This window comes from Sorex fumeus, unplaced genomic scaffold (assembly GCF_029834395.1).
Source record: "Sorex fumeus unplaced genomic scaffold, SorFum_2.1 ptg000094l, whole genome shotgun sequence".
In the NCBI taxonomy this organism is placed as follows: Eukaryota; Metazoa; Chordata; class Mammalia; order Eulipotyphla; family Soricidae; genus Sorex; species Sorex fumeus.
In genome coordinates, this window is record NW_026606151.1 from 12,994,696 (window position 1) to 13,011,982 (window position 17,287).

At 41.6% G+C, this 17,287-nt stretch overlaps 1 protein-coding gene across 1 annotated transcript in view; it reads left to right on the forward strand.

Moving 5' to 3' along the window:
• The window catches only part of DCDC2 (doublecortin domain containing 2), a 161,814-nt gene that overhangs the window by 49,331 nt on the left and 95,196 nt on the right, over nucleotides 1-17,287 (forward strand). The window contains exons 4-7 of the mRNA XM_056132393.1: nucleotides 3,938-4,014; nucleotides 4,656-4,787; nucleotides 11,539-11,685; nucleotides 13,791-13,845. Of these exons, the coding sequence (XP_055988368.1) occupies nucleotides 3,938-4,014; nucleotides 4,656-4,787; nucleotides 11,539-11,685; nucleotides 13,791-13,845 (411 nt within the window). The remainder of the gene's footprint in view (nucleotides 1-3,937; nucleotides 4,015-4,655; nucleotides 4,788-11,538; nucleotides 11,686-13,790; nucleotides 13,846-17,287) is intronic.

The window sequence follows — 17,287 nt, forward strand, 5'->3', positions numbered from 1 at the left end:
TTCATTTTAACATCATTTTTCCCCCCAGTCTGTTTACTTTAGTTCTAGGTCATGAGCCTTTCTGACAGCGATCATAGAGTTAATACAGTTAATAGAAAGTATGAAACATCTCCTACCCTTACTACCAGTAAGGAATAATTTCCATGATAATTGGTAAACTAGAGCCTATCCTGACTGCTTTTCATAGCACAAGACAGGAACTAATCCTAGGCAAACTACCGTCTATCACGGGAGGCGGGTCACCCCACCACCTGCCTACACACCCACTCAGTCCAGAACAATCTGGACATGGACATGTACATCTGTGGGATATGGGAGGAAACAAGAGTCCCTGGAGAAAACCCACACAGTTGTGGGAGGATGTTCAGAATCCACAGAGACAATGGCTTTGGCCAGGGGTTGATTTATTTCTGTCATCAATGTTAAAACCAAACAAATTGGATCAAATGGAACGATGCTATTCCAAGACCAGCTGCCTATGATTTACAAATATTTTCTGGTTAGTAGGTTACCTTTTCGTTTTGTTGATGGTTTCCTTTGATGTGCGGATGTTTTGTAGTCTGATATAGTCACGCTTGTTTGGTTTTGCTTTAGTTGCCTTTGTTTTCAAAATAAAAAAGATCATTGTCAATAACAATGTCAGGGAGTTATCTCCCATGTTACTTTTTAGGATTTTTATGGCCTCAGGTCTAATAGTCAAGTGTTTAATTTACCTGGAGTTGATTTTTATGTATAGAGTAAGATAGGACTCAGTCCCGTTTTATGTTTCTTTGAGTGTAGCTATGTAGTTTTCAACACGATTTCCAAAGACATTCTTCTTTTCCTACTACATAGTTATGACTACTTGGTTGTAAATTATTGACGCACATATGTATGGGGGTTAATTTTTGGGTCATTTTCCTGTTCCATTGATCGATGTTCCTTAGAGTATCTTTTATTTAAGCTTCAATAAACATTTATTGTGAAGCTAATAGGTATTATCTGAGTATTTTTAGGTACTGAAGAATTAGCTGATATTTCTTGTTCTTAAAAATGGCATAATTTTGTAGAAACAAAGGCACCATAAATAAGTTTAGATAATATTTGATCTTTATACAACTCTCAAAGTACATCACAAATAATTGGAGGTTCATAGATATGGATATGCCCTCTAACAACTCTTCCTTTTATAATGTGTAGTTTTAGGCAAATTAATTAATTAAGCCCACAGATTCTTGAGTTGTTAAAAGGGACAGTAGCATAGGATTCACTTCACTTAATATATGAATTAAATGATGCATAGTACTCATAAATTACATAGTACAGTGCTTGCTATTAAATATAGTTCTATAAATGTTTTATTTTTACAATCATTTTCGTTTACTTTTTTTTTCTTTTGGGTCACACCCGGCGATGCACAGGGGTTACTCCTGGCTCTGCACTCAGGAATTACTCCTGGCGGTGCTTGGGGGACCATATGAGATGCTGGGAATTGAACCTGGGTCAGCCGAGTGCAAGGCAAATGCCCTACCCGCTGTGCTATTGCTCCAGCCCCAGTTTCATTTGCTTTTAGATATATATTTTTTAAAGGGTGAAAGCCATAAAGGTAAAATTATTATAAGTATGACTGACAGAGTTTTGAGACAAAGAGCTAAAGAATAATGAAGAGAGACAAATTGGCGATTCGTGTTGGGCACAGCAAATGAAATTTTAGCAGTTGGTGAAGGATATTTTAAGCAGAGTTGGAAGAGATGCACAGATTTGGAAATGGATGCAAATCCTGTTTATAGGCGTGTGGGTTAGTTTGATTCAAGTGCATTGCTAGAGTTCTGGGTAGAAGATGATAGAGGGTGGAATCTGGCAAGTAGTGGCTGATCTTGGGGGTTCTAGTGGGCCAAACTAAAGAGTTGGGCTTTATCTTTCAAGGGTGTCCATGGAAACCAGGTAGCAGAGGATGGGGGAAAGTAGTGGCGTGACTGGGATGGAGCCAGCAATTAGTAGAATAAGTAAGAGGCAACAGGAGAGGAAATAAAGTTAATGAATTAAGTTGTAAAAGAATACATGTCTTCATTGCAGCACTGTTTACAATAGCTAGAATCTGGAAAAAACCTGAGTGCCTGAGAACAGATGACTGGTTAAAGAAGCTTTCTAAACAATGGAATACTATGTAGCTGTCAGAAAGGATGAAGTCATGATATTTACATCCAAGTGGTACTACATGGAAAGTATCATGCTAAGCGAAATGAGTCAGAAAGAGAGGGATAGACATAAAAAGATCGCATTCATCTGGGGGACATAAAGTAACAAAATAGGAGATAAATACCCAAGAATAGCCGAGATCAGTATCAGGAGGATTACTCCATGGCTTGGAGGCCAGCTTCACACTCTAGCGGTAAAGGCAGCCCAGATGTAGAAGGGAGCACCAAATGGGGGGTATTGGAAGGATCCCTCCAGGATGGGAGAAGCATGCTGAGACTAGACTCTAGACCGAACACGTTGCCACTTGATGCCTCTTTTGCAGGCCACAGCACCCAAAAGGAGAGAGAGAACAAAAGGGAGTGCCATGCCACAGAAGCAGGGTGGGATGGGGGGATATCGGGGGTGGGAGGGATACTGGGATCAGTGGTGGTGGAAAATGGGCACTGGTGGAGGGATGGGTACTTGATCATTGTACAACGGAAACCCAAGCACAAAAATTTGTAAGTCTACAACTGTACCTCATGGTGTTTCACTAATAAAAAAAATTAAAAAAAAAAGAATACATGTCTTCTTAGACAAACAGCAAAGGAGAACCATGGGGAAGGCATAGATGAGGTGAATGTTAGAGACAAGAGGGGTTGGAAGGCTTCATGCATCTGGATTCCTATTAGCTGGGAAGAGAATGATCTGAGAATGAGTCTGTCTGGAGTGGTATTTTAGGGTAGAGATAGAAGAAAAGTTTGATGCGGAGTGTGGGTGTGTGTTAAGAGAATAGGATGGAAGGGGGCAAGTGTCTAGATCCAGAGAGCACGTGAAATGAGATGAGGTGAGGACAGATGACAGAACTCTGTTACAGCTGGAGTGGGAGGGCACTTTGGAGTTCAGGATTTTATGGGATCCTTTTATTATGAAGATTCAAACTTACTGCACTCAGTAGACTGCTATTCTATGATTTTAATGGATGAAATTATGTCATTTGGGACAAAACAGGCGAAACTTTTGGTGATTATGCTAAATGAAGGAAGTCAGGAAGTAAAAGGCCATTACTGGATGGTTTCACTCCTGTAGAACATGAATGACTAAAGCAAATGAGCTTAACACCATCCCCTCCTGCCCCCCATCCCCCCAAGTCCCAACACACACACACACACACACACACACAACTGACTCATAGACTCAGTGAAAACAGTAAACAGTGGTGGTTTTCACCCTGGCAAAGGGGCTTTGGAGCAGGAAGAATGAGGGAGAGGAGAGGAGTATGTTTGGTTCTGGGACTGTGGTAGAAGTGTTGGCAATCACACAGAGAGAGCCTTGAAGTCATCCTCGGGAATGCCATAGCCTGGCGAACTGATAATATACACTGACGAAAATGGAAACACGAAAAAGATTTCATTAAGAAACGGGCTAGCATAGCATATACATTTCAGGTCGGATAATTCATTGTGGTGTGACAGAAAGAATTGTTTTAAAAATAGTTGCCTCACGTTCTCCCAAGAGCTGGCTAGTTTCTTTTGTAGGCACAGATCCTGAGCATCATGCCCAAGTCTTCAAGAGAAAATGTCTTTTCTTGAGAGCAAGGTGAAGGCCAGGTAATGTCTCAGTGTTTACAGGAGTGGAACAAAACTCAAGGTTATTATCACAGATGCAATGGATCTCGGTCAAGTTCTTGGAAATCTGTTGTTTTTCCTTAGAAATGAGAACTCCCTAGACCCACTCCACTAGTATGAGCTAAGATATTTGCATTTCTTTTCTCTTAAAGGTAAAACCAGTAACACACAGCAAGATCAACGTGTCTGCTCGCTTTAGAAGAACGCCTCAAGAACCCTGCACGATCTTGTAAGTTATAGCTCTTTGCCTTTCAGGCTGGCATTGGTGTGCTGGTCTTTTTTTATCTTGGGATTTATTTTATTTTTTTTTTAATAAGAATTGGGGCTGGAGTGATAGCACAGTGGGTTGGGCATTTGCCTTGCACGCAGCCCGACCCAGGTTCGATTCCCAGCATCCCATATGGTACCCTGAGCACGGCCAGGAGTAATTCCTGAGTGCATGAAACAGGAGTAATCCCTGTGCATCGCTGGGTGTGACCCAAAAAGCAATAAATAAATAAAATAAGCATTAAGTGGGGCCGGAAAGATAGTAGAGTGGGTAGAGCATTTGCCTTGCATGCGGCCAACATGAGTTCAATCCCCAGCATCCCATATGGTCCCCTGAGCACAGCCAGAAGTAATTCCAGAGTGCAGAGCCAGGAGTAACCCCTGAGCATCACTGGGTGTGACCCAAAAAGCATTAAATGAACTTCTTTTTTAATTAATTTATTTTTATTAAAAACTCCATGATTTACAAAGCTGTTCATTATACAGTCATTTCAGGCGTTTAGGATTCCAACAGTATGAGCTTGGCTTGGGATTTCTTGTGGAGCTTAACGGCGTAACTCTCCCAAATGATCGGGCTCACTGGCTTTGCTTTCCTTTCTCCAGCTTAATTGCAAATGGAGATCTCATAAGCCCAGCCTCTCGCCTCCTCATTCCTAGAAAAGCCATGAATCAGTGGGATCATGTCCTGCAAATGGTCACGGAAAAAATAACATTGAGGAGCGGAGCTGTGCACAGGTATGTCGTGGAAATCTTGCAGTGGGCGGGGTCTCTGAGGCATCTTGGGAGTTCCTGGCCCCCAGATTTGATTTTTGACTCACTGGAGAGGCTCTAGTTTTCTTTACCTGTGAGGTGGGTAAGGAATAAAACTTTCTTGATTTTTTTTATTTTTTATTTTTAAAAGAACAAGATAATCCTCATACAAAGCTTAGACCATTCCTTGGCATGTAGCATCACTGGGACAAATATAAGTATCTTTACAAAAGGTTGGGTCAACAGTGCTTTAGTTCGGGAGGGCATGTTTGAAGGAAAATAGTTCGCTTCTTGTCTCTTTGTTAGCTGTTTCCACTCAGAAGATATTTATGGTTATTCAATGATGGAAATGACCCGTGTAGGATACACAATAGACATCAGGAGGTGGATAGAGAGTTTAAGGAGCAGGCGAGACAGAAAGGATGAGTAACAGGAAGTGTCAGAACTTGAAGAGACAGGAGATTTTTGTCACTTACTGAAATGTAAGTGAAGATTAAAGTCATGGTTTTTATTTAAGAAATTAAATCAACATGAGATACAGTTACAAAGTTGTTCATGATTGGGCTTTGATAAGTATTCCAACACCCATCCCTTCACCAGTGTACATTTCCCACCACCAAAGTCCCCAGTTTCTCTTCTTCCACCTCCCACCCCTAATCTGCCTCTACGGCAGGCACTTTTCCTCTCTCTCTCTCTCTCTCTCTCTCTCTCTCTCTCTCTCTCTCCTCTCTCTCTCTTTCTCTCTTGTTCCCTTTTTCTTTTTTCTTTTAGTCATTATGGTTTGCAGTACAGATACTAAAAGTTTATCATGTATGTCCCTATACCTACATGGAGCATTCAATTCTTGTCCAGAGTGATCATTTCCGACTATCATTGTCACAGTTGTCCCCTCTCTATACGAACTGCCCTTCCACCCTGACTTGTGGCGAACTTCCAATTGTGGGCCAGTCCTCATGGCCCTTGTTTCTACTGTCCTTGGGTAATAGTCTCATACTGTCAGTGTCACTGTCCTCCCATTGTTCATCAATTTGCTCGAGCGGGCCCAGTAACGTCTCCATTGTGACACTTGTTACTGTGTTTGGCATATCATGGGTAGCTTGCCAGGCTTTGCTGTGCGGGTGAGATACTCTCGGTAGCTTGCTGGGCTCTCTGAGAGGGGTGGAGGATTCGAACTCGGGTCAGCCATGTTGGCTGCATGCAAGGCAAATGCCCTACCCACTGTGCTATTGCTCCAACCCAAGTCTCATACTACTTTTATTTATTTATTTTTTATATCCCACAAATGAGTGCAGTCATTCTATGTCCCTTTTCTTCTGACTCAATTCACTCAGTCTGATATTCTCCATGTCAGAAGTCATGGTTTTTAAATAGTGATGACTGTGAAGTTATCCTTGACTGGAGGCAGACTTCATTTCCTCTTTTGAGGGAGGGTTTTATATAATATTCACATGTCTAGGTCATGATAGGAATAGATCTAACATAGGACCCAACAATATTTGAAATATAGAGTTTTTTTTTATCTCACTCCAAAACCTTCCACTGGTAGAGTATAATTCTATTTTCCTGCTTTTATGCCTTTTTGCTTATCTCTAGCTCTTCATGATCTATATGATGAGATAGGTTATCAAATAGTTGTTTATGTGCCTTCTGGGTAAATGTAGACACAGATAAGCTTATGCATATTCACATATGTCACTATTTGCCCATTTATAACCATTGCAATTTTTAACTCTTGTTTGAATTGAATGCTTCAATATAGGAAAGAATTCAAACTGACAATATATATAAATAAAAACTTCTCCTCTTATCTTAGGCCCAAAATCCTCTCTCCCTACTTTCCTGTACCATTCTAGAAATAGTTTATGAATATGAAGGCACATGTATCTTTTATTTCTGTCACTGTCCTCCCATTGTTCATTAATTTGCTTGAGCGGGCCCAGTAATGTCTCCGTTTTGAGACTTGTTGTTACTGTGTTTGGCATATTGAATACGTCACAGGGAGCTTGCCAGGCTCTGCTATGTGGGCGAGATACTCTCGGTAGCTTGTTGGGCTCTAGAGAGGGGCAGAGGAATCAAACTCGGGTTGGCCATGTTGGCTGTGTGTAAGGCAAATGCCCTACCCACTGTGCTATCGCTCCAGCCCATCTTTTATTTCTAAAAAACACAAATAGAAATACACATGCAAACAAATATTTGATCATACCTTTTTTTTCATAATAACAAATCTTGATTATTCTTGTCAGCAAAAAATAGCTGTATCTTATTCACTTTCCCCACTATGAAATATTTTGTGTGCTGGGCCCTGTCCTGTCTTATGTTCTATTTTTTTTTTTTTTTTTTGCTTTTTGGGTCACACCCAGTGATGCACAGGGGTTACTCCAGGTTCATGCACTCAGGAATTACTCCTGGCCATGCTCAGGGTACCATGTGGGTTGCTGAGAATCGAACCTGGGTCGGGCCGTGTGCAAGGAAAACGCTTTACCCACTGTGCTATCGCTTCAGCCCCTTATCCTGTCTTACGTTAATGGTCTTCCTTGATGGAAATTTAGGTCATTTCCAAGATTTTGGTGTTATTCATAGATGTACATGCTTTTGCATAAGACAAAGTATATCAGAAGATTGATGGTGAGGAAGTTAATTTCTGTGTCAAGTAGTAAGTGTCTTTTATGTCTAGATAGATATTTCCAACTGTTTCCAAAGAATTTGTGCTAATTTATATTGTCACCCAAAGTACATAGAAGGTTTGCTTTTCACACTCCCATCTGTGCTGTGAAACTAATAAACATTTTGTCTTTGTACTCACATTGGGGTGAAAATAGTATTTAATTGCTTCTTAATTTGATTTATTTTATATACAACAACATCTTGATCATTTCTTATGTTCAAGGATTTTTTCCAAGTGTTATTTTTTTACATTTTGAACTTAGTTAACTCAGCAACTTTATGAGAAAAGTCATGTTATTTTTTTCCTCTTATTTATTTTAAAATTATTTTATTTCATAAATTTTATTTAAAGAACCATCATTTACAAAGTTATTGATAGTTGAATTTTAGGCGTACAATATTTGACACCAACCCCTTCACCAGTGTCAACTTCCTTTCACCATTGTTCCCATGATCCTCCTGCCTGCCCTCAATGGACACCTCGACAGGGACATTTCAATTGTAACATGGTAACATGTAACATGGCTCAATCCATCACCAGAATGTTTATATCCCTCCACTAATGTTTCAAGCTCCCTACAACCCCTCCAACTTATGCCCTTGTCAGACTGAGATCTGTAAGTCAGTTTTTGGGATCTATCATTGGCCAGTTGCTCTTTCTTTATATTCCATGTCTGAGAGATCATTCTGTATCTGTGCTTCTTCGTCTGACTGACTTCACTCACCAAGAGACCCTCCACGTTACAGTGAACTCTGTGATTTCATCTTTTCTAAGAGTTGAGTAGTTTGGTTTCTTTTTTGTGTGTTTGGGTCACACCCAGCAATGCACAAGGGTTACTCCTGGCTCTGCATTCAGGAATTACTCCTGCCATTGCTGGGGGGCCATATGGAATGCTGGGAATCGAACCCAGGTTGGCCATGTACAAGGCAAACACCCTACCTGCTGTGCTATCACTCCAGCCTGGGTAGTTTGGTTTCTTTGTCTAGTCATCTGTTCTTGGACACTTGTTGTTTTCAAGATCTTGGCTATTGTGATTAGTGCTGCAGTTAACATAGGAATATAAATGTCTTTTCTAAATAGTGTTCTTGGTCCCTTGGGATGGATGTCAAGAATTGGATTGCTGGGTCAAATGGGAACTTAATTATTTCATTTTTGAGGAGTGTTCATATAGTTTTCCATAGAGGCAGAACCATATGACAGTCTCACTCACAGTGGATGAAGGTTCCTTCCCCTCCCCCCCCCCCCCACATCCCCATCAGTACTGGAGAAAGGTAAGTTTTTTTTTTTAAATTTTTGGGTTACACCCAGCAATACACAGATCTTACTCCTGGCTCTGCACTCAGGAATTACCCTGGCGGTGCTCAGGGGACCATATGGGATGCTGGGAACTGAACTGGGTTGGCCATGTGCAAGGCAAATGCCCTACCAGCTGTGCTATCGCTCCAGCCCTGAGAAATGTAGTTCTTAATGTATTGTCAAATATGAGTGAGATTTAGTTGCTGCTCACTTGGGTCATTCCCACTTTTAAACAGAACATGACTAAATCTTTGGACTTCCTCCCTCCCTCCCTCCCTCTCTTCCTCCCTCCCTCCCTCTCTTCCTCCCTCCCTCCCTCTCTCCCTCCCTCTTTCCCTCCCTCCCTCCTTGCCTACCTCCCTCCTTCTCTCTCTCTTCTCCCTTTCTCCTTTTAAGCATTGTGGTTTGCAATACAGACACTGAAGGGTTGTTGTGTATATCTCTTTACCTACTTTAAACACTCAGTTCTTGTCCAGCGTGATCATTTCCAACTATTAGTATCCTACTGGTCCATTCTCTATCTTACCTACTCTCCACTCCACACACGCTTGTGGTTAGATTCCAACCAGTGCCCAGTCCTCCTCTAAGCTGCCTTTTAATTCCTTGCCATCCTACTGCCCCATTGATACAGACATTCTTATTTTGAAGAAAAGTGAAGGAAGAATATCTGTATCCAGCGGGCCTGTGGGCCATCTCACAGTGTCCAGAATCACACCTGATTGGGGGCAGTGGCAACTTCTACCATATAATGGACAGAGGTTCACATCCAGCATTGCACAGGAGGCTTCTTCCCTTTCCATGAAAGATTGTCAAGTAGAGCAAGCTGTTCTTTGGAAACCCTGGTTTAGGTCAGGAAAACCAGAAATAACACATCAAGTCTTGGAAATTGTATTTCTAGGTGTGGAATAATGAAACTTTAGCATCTTTGTACCAACTCAGTCACATTTCAGGGCATTTTATTTTTATTTTCTATTCCATTGTACTTGGCTCCATATAATACAGATATTTTTCCTTATCAAAAAAATACATAGACAGATCAGGAAATCAGGAAGGCTTTTTCCCACTCTTTGTAAATGTCACTAACCTTAATCACAGTGGGCGGGACGTTTGCCTTATATACAGTCGACCTGGGTTTGATTCCCAGCATCCCATATGGTCCCCCAAGCACCGGCAGGAGTAATTTCTGAGTACATGAGCCGGGAGTAACCCCTGTGCATTGCCGGGTGTCACCCAAAAAGAAAAAAAAAAGATGTAATATAAAGCCGCTGAGAACTTTTTCTTGAAAAAGTTAACCTTTGTTTTCTTGAATTCATCCATTCTGTTTCTTCAGATAGATGTGGTTGAAATCATATGATGTTTGTCTTTCTCCATCTGACATTTCAAATATAAAAGGCAGAGTTTCAGGTATTTGGATAGTTGAGTTGGAGCCCATTGTGCATATACTCCATTCCTCTCAGCCAGTCATCTGTTGGTAGATGCTTACTCTCATGGATAATGATGTGATGGGCCAGGATGCATCTATCTCTTTGCATTGGGGCGTTGGGTTCTTCAGGTAAATTCAAAGACATGCAATGACCACGTGGAATTTCTATTTTGATTTTTTGAGGAATATCTATACTGTTTTTCATAACCGTGGTACCGAGGTGTGTTTCTGCCAGCAATGCACAAATGCTGGAGACCCCCGTGCCTGCTCTCCAGATCCTTTCTGAGAACTTAGAGAATTAAAAAAAAGACTATCTTAAAATCCTTCTAGTTGACAGCTTCAAAAATAATTACAAGCTTCAAATATACACTTTTTTAATGTGTTTTTTCTACTAGTCTGTTTTTCCCAGGTCTGATAAAAAAAATTAAAAAAAAAGTTTGTGGTTCCTTTAAAATATAGTGAAACGGTCACTGTTCATTTAATAAGTCAGCCATTCACTGTAGTCTGTGGGTCACTTTACTGTAAAGGGAAGTTCTCGTGAAACCCCTTGGTTCTGGGAAGATGAGGGAAGGCAAGAAAAAAAGAAAGAGAGAGAAGCATGAATGCTATGCAGTTCTGCATCATTAAATGCCAGCAATGGCCCTTTCCCTCCTGCCGTTCCCATTCTTGTCTTCTCAACCAGGTCTGTGGTTTGCATAGCACATTTTGGCTGAGGGCTGCTCTTACACAGAATACAGTCACGGGACTTGTCAACCTGGTCCATACATTAAGGAAAAAAAACCCACTTGAAAAGAACCCACAAAAATATAGCGAGAAGACTCGAATGTCCAAACAAGTGGAACTTTGAAACATCAATATCTGTGCAAGTTAATTCTTTCCCTCTTAAGCTCTTGAGGGCTGGTCTAGAGAGATAGCTTGGGAGGCTGAGCGCATGCTTTGTGTGTTTTGTGTGCTGGAGGCCCACATTCCATTCTTGGCACAGGTTTGTTCCCTAAACACCTCCATAAAGGACCCCCTCGACCTTGAGCACAGAGTCTGGGGTAGCCCCTGAGTACGCCTGGATGTGACCCAAACAGCAACTAAATAAATACATAAAGTATTAATACAGTAGCGATTTCTAGATTGTTTTGTTTATCCTGTTTTGTCTTTGTGTTAGATTATCAGGCTTATTATGGCATGAAACACACAGCTGGATATATAGTCACGTGATAACAGATGTATAATTAATTTCATACTTAGAATAGTGACACAGGAGCTAGGTGAAGAGTGGAATGTCTTTATTCAATTTGTAGTTTTAAGTTTTTTTTAAAAATGACTTGTAAAAATTCCAGTTGACATTCATATTTTTGCAGACTCTATACTTTAGAAGGAAAGTTGGTCGAGAGCGGGTCAGAGTTGGAGAATGGACAATTTTATGTGGCTGTTGGCAGAGATAAATTTAAGAAATTACCTTATACTGAATTGCTTTTTGACAAGTCAGCAGTGAGAAGGCCTTATGGGTAAGTCTTCATCCTCACTCACTTCTCATATTTCATATATCTTTTGTCTGGCATTAATTTTTTTCCTGACAACTGGTGTATCTTATATAATGTTGCTAAACAGTTAGAATAGAAAACATGTGTTATACAATTCACATAGCTCTGATTGGAGATTGAGAATGGTTGCATAGAAAAATAATTTGGGAAAGTCTGTGTAAGAATATGTAGTATTTAAACCTTGTAATAATTTTAATAGGTTTATATACTTATAATAATATAAATATTTAGTCTTATGATGAATACAAGGACAGTGAGCTTCTACACAAACGTTATTAGAAGCTTTAGTAATGTCATAAATATTTATTTTAGATCACATAATTTTTCAGTTGGCATCTAAAAGAACATCTAAAGGTATCGAAAATTTATTTTATATCTCTTTGTACCAATTTTAATATAATTTCACTTGCGATCAGATTAGTTAGTACATGCAAACGTTTAAATATCACACCTTAATTATGTCCTAGGCTCTTAAACTTTTTGTCTCTACAAAATGTCATGTATTTGTATTCAAAATGTCATGTATTTGTATTTGATGAGGCGCTACTTGATCACTTGTCTCTTGAAACCGTGATTGTCCACTGTTCAGGGCATCTCCTATTTGCAGAGACAGAGCTGAATATGACTAATTTGTTTGCCTTCAACTTGCAATTGGGGTAGCTTGATTGAGAGGCCAGGGAGCACGTATAAATGCGGACTAGGTGAAATGGAACATCAGGGCAGAGTTGGAAATATGCTGAAAGCTCACGGATTTCCAGCACTTTAGAATTCTTTAGCAGCATCGCTACTGCCAACCGGACTTAGCCAACTGTGACGCCAAATCCTTCATGCTCTCTGCCGCGTCGTGTTGCAGGAGTCTGCCTGCGTCACCAAGTTTACTGGACAGGACAGAGCTAGGATTTAGAACAGCCTCTCTCCGACAAATGAATAAGATTCACCTTTATCTGTGCACCCTCTATGTTTGGAGAGCTTCACCTGCATTTTAAGATGGTCTTTTCCTTAGTTGAAACAACTTATTCTTATAAACCAAGATGCTTTGCGCTTATGTGTCTGAGGATGACTGGTTCAGAAGCTTCCTGAATCTCAATGCGATTCTGACCTGCTGATGGTAGCAGACAGTATATAACAAAGGAAAGTTCATGTTTTTTTTGGTTGGGGGGGGCACACTTTGCAGTGCTCGGGGCTGACTCCTGGTTCTGTGCTCAGGGACCATTTCTGTCAAGGCTTGGGGAAACATATATGAGGTTCTGAATTGAACCCGAGTTGGCAATGTGCAAGACAAATGCTCTGCCCCCTATGTTGCTCTAGCCCCAATATCTTGAATTTTATTCATTTATTTACTTTTGGTCTTGGGGCCATACTCATGGATACTCTGGGGTTGGTCCTGCTGTTGTACTCAGGAATTACTCTATGCAGTTCTCAGGAGATCATAAGGGATGACGGGAATTGAACCCAGGTGAGCTACATGCAAGATAAATGCCTTACCCACTGTACTAGCACTCCTGCCCAATTCTTCTTTCCCCCCCTTTTTTGGGTCACACCTGGCAATGCACAGGGGTTACTCCTGGCTCTGCACTCGGGAATTACTCCTGATGGTGCTCAGGGGACCATATGGGATGCTGGGAATCGAACCCGGGTCAGCTGCGTGCAAGGCAAACACTCTACCCACTGTGCTATCTTTCCAGCCCTTCCTGCCCAATTCTTGATTTTTAACCCCAGAAAAAACCATTCCTCAGTTTGGGAAACACTTTTTCTTTGGAACTATAAAGAAAAAACTGGGGATTTTAATACAAATGCAGCAGTTTTTTTTTTTCTGGGGATGCTACAAGTTTATTTGCAAGCACCAGTTGAAGGGGTATCCAAGGTCGAAAATCTTTTGGAATGGAGTTTGGAAATTTTACGGTGGACTTTGTGAATTCGAGAAGGTCAGTATTATGTTTGTGAAACACTAATACTAGCAGACATTTGAGGTCCAGGTTGCAACAATAGCGTGGGAATGATGATTATCTTGCATTCGATGTTCTTTGCAAATAACATTCTGATTTCTAAATTGCAATTTGTTTCCACAGCCAGAAAGCCTCTTCACTACCTCCTATTGTCGGATCCAGAAAGTCTAAAGGGAGCGTAAGTATCAGATGCTTTACTCATTAGTGTTCTATATTTCTGAACGATCCGGAGTGGCTGTCCTCTGGGTTTCAATTAAACTCGAAGAAATAAAACAGCCGCCTTGTGGTGTAGATGGCAATTATGTGAAACAGCTCTAGAACACAAATGGTCACAATTAAGGTTCTAAAAGAATGCTAAATTTTAAAAAACAGATTTCACAATACCCATCTTTTCCTTTGGAAGCCTGATCTACTCATAGCCCAGTTAAAATCTAGACAGTGGTACACACAGCAGAAAATAAAGTGCTAAAATAAAGTTGCTAAGAAGAGGAATAAAACAAGCTGTTCAACACCTTTAAATGTTCTTCTAGATACCGACTGAAAATAAAGTGTTGTGCCAGGTCAAGCCATTCATCTCTCCAGTTCTGTTATTTATGAAGAGTACTGAAAAAGAGATCTTAAATTTTTTTTGTTAGAAAACAATCATTTCCAATGATATTTCTTTAAAAAGATATAAGGCCAGAGAGATAGTACAGTGGGTAAGGTGCTTCGCTTGCATGCAGCGGGCCCGGGTTCGATCCTGGCATCCTGAGTGATTCCTGAGTGCAGAGCCAGGAGTAGGCCCTGAGCACCTCCAGGTGTGGCCCCCAAACAACAAACAAAAAAGCAAAATAAAAGATTGTAAATTATTCCCAAGGATTGTTTCTTGTCAGACTATTTCCGACCCGTCATTCTCTGTTAATTTAGCGAATGTCCAGTAAGTGCCCCTTCCATGAGGACTGAACCTCTCCTGTAGATAATTTCTGAAACCGTCTTGATTTTCCTCGGTATCCGCACCGGGAGGAGGCAGTCCATGCCATGCTGGATTCTTTCTTTGGTAGCGTTTTCTGGTGAGAAAAGACTTTCTTTTCTCTTCTTTTCACTGAATTGCCTGACTGGTAGTGATTGGAATTGTTTTGACCGGTTCTCTACTTCTCCATTATTTGAGCAATAGGTAAAAGGTAAAGGTAAAGGCCCTCCCGTTGATGGTCGATTTGCTCGAGTGGGCCCAGTAACGTCTCCATTGGAGACTTTGTTGTTACTGTGTCTGGCATATCGAATACTCTCAGTAGCTTGCCGGGCTCTCCGAGAGGGGCGGAGGAATCGAACTCGGGTCGGCCATGTTGGCCACTTGTAAGGCGAACGCCCTACCGCTGTGCTATCCCTCCAGCCCCAATGTGAGCAATATTGTTATTTATTTATCTTTTTTTCATTTTGGGTCACAGCCGGCATTGCACAGGGGTTACTTACTCCTGGCTTAGCACTCAGAATTACTCCTGGCGGTGCTGGGGGACCATATGGGATGCTGGGAATCGAACTCGGGTCGGCCACGTGCAAGGCAAGTGCCCTACCTGCTGTGCTATCACTCCAGCCCCAATATTGTTATTTTTGTTATTTTGTTGGAGAACAAAAAGTGTTGGAGTGGCGGGGCCATCCTCTCCTAATGTGGATTTAAACCTCTCTTCCCTCCTTTGTGGTCCTACCTTGTGAACTTCTTGAAACAATCATTTACAAAGAACTAGAGCTGAACTCAGTGTCATGACATGCTCACCCATTGATGAGGCTTTTGTCCTCATTATGGCGTGTAACTCTGGCCCTTGAGCTTCGTGCCATTGAAATGACCTTGAGAACAGGGCTTGGCAAGGTCATGGCTGAGCCAACCCTTCCATCCACAATGCTGTTGGTTGGGGGATGGGTGTGGGGGAGACAAAAGCACATGGAGGGAGTTCAGTTGAATTTAACTTGAAGTTGACGATTCCATGGGAAATGGTGGGGTGGGAAGGGTGTCCTTCAGAAAAGAAGTGTGAGGCCAGACTCCCAGACACGTGCTTGTTGATGCAGTTACTGCTAACTGATGCTGAATGAACCCTCCAGATCTCATGTCATACCCAGGGCTTTGGAGCTGTGGTTTCTTTAATGGCACACAAAGAATAATGGCATATAAACAGTGGCACACACTCACCCACAAGGTGGGTGCCATTATTCTCCACAATTAACAATTCACTTTTTATTTGGGGGAGGGTTTACTTGATGGTGTTCAGGGCCTACCTCTAGCTCTGTGCTCAGGGTCTATCCAGTGAACAAGTGGCAGGTGACTTAAGCCTGCACTTTCTCTCAAGTCTAGTCCTTGTGTTTTAATTTTACTTTTTTGGGGGGTGGGGGTGAGGGTTATTCCCGATGATGATTACAGGTTACTCCTGGCTCTGCACTCGGAAATTACTCCTGGTGGTGCTCAGGGGACCATATGGGATGCTAGGGATTGAATCTGGGTTGACCGCATGCAAGGCAAACACCTTACCAGCTGTACTATCTCCCTAGACCCTAGTACCTGCATTTTAAAAGGAGAAAAGGGGGAAAAGACAGAGTGGCATCAGATCCTAAGGCTCTTCTTGAACAAATTTACAGGAAACGAGGACTTAGATGCTTCCCTAGACCTCCAGTTTGGCGACAATAAAAATAACCGCCCCCCGCCTCCCCCTGTTTCATTTCAAACTGAAGGCAAAGGTCTCCTTACTCAGTGGTCAGTTCATCCAGTGTCCTATGCTTATTGTAGGCTTATGATGACAAGGGGCCAGTATTACTGCATAAATCATTGTTTGTAGAAGAGAATTTCATGACTCCATTTTTTCCTAATAGCTGTATAGTATTCTGTCAGTCGATGTAGCATGGAGAAGACAGTTGGGGTAGAGAAGGGACCACTATGACAAAGATAGTTGGGAATGATCACTCTGGATAAGAATCGCGTGCTGAAAAGAGGTAAAGAAACAAACATGATAATCTCTCAGTACCCATATTGCAAACCGTAACGCCCAAAAACAGAGAGAGAGGGAGAGACAGAGAGAGAGATAAAGAGAGAGAAAGAAAGAGAGAAACAGAGAGATAGATACAGACAGACAGAGAGACAGAGAGAGACAGAGAGAGAGAGAAAGAGAATGATGGAGGGAGGGAGGAAGGGTGAAGGAAAGAAAGTGCCTGCCATAGGAGACAGGCTGGAGATGGGTAGTGGGAGGGAAACTAGGGACAGTTGGTGGTGGGAAATGGACACTGGTGGAGGGATGGGTGTTGGAACATTGTATGACTAAAACTCGATCATGAACAGCTTTGTAACTGTATATATCATAGTGATTCAATTAAAAAAATGAAATAAAAATGTCAGAGAACAGAGGAAAAACCATTGTTCAGAAGAGACAGGGAAGGTGAAGAAAACATCATGAAAAATATGTATTTGCCACAGTAAAGCCAAACCTAACCCGTGAGCTTGGGGTTTAGAAATCTCATCCTCTGCTTCCTCAGGGCTTTGGAGCAGAATCGCTTCCGTGGGCCACACAGATTAATGCTCGCAGTGGGGCTGGAAGGACAGTTCCACAGAGCCCCACGTTGCTGACTGCCTGACCCTAGGTCACAGGGAATGCTGATGTCAC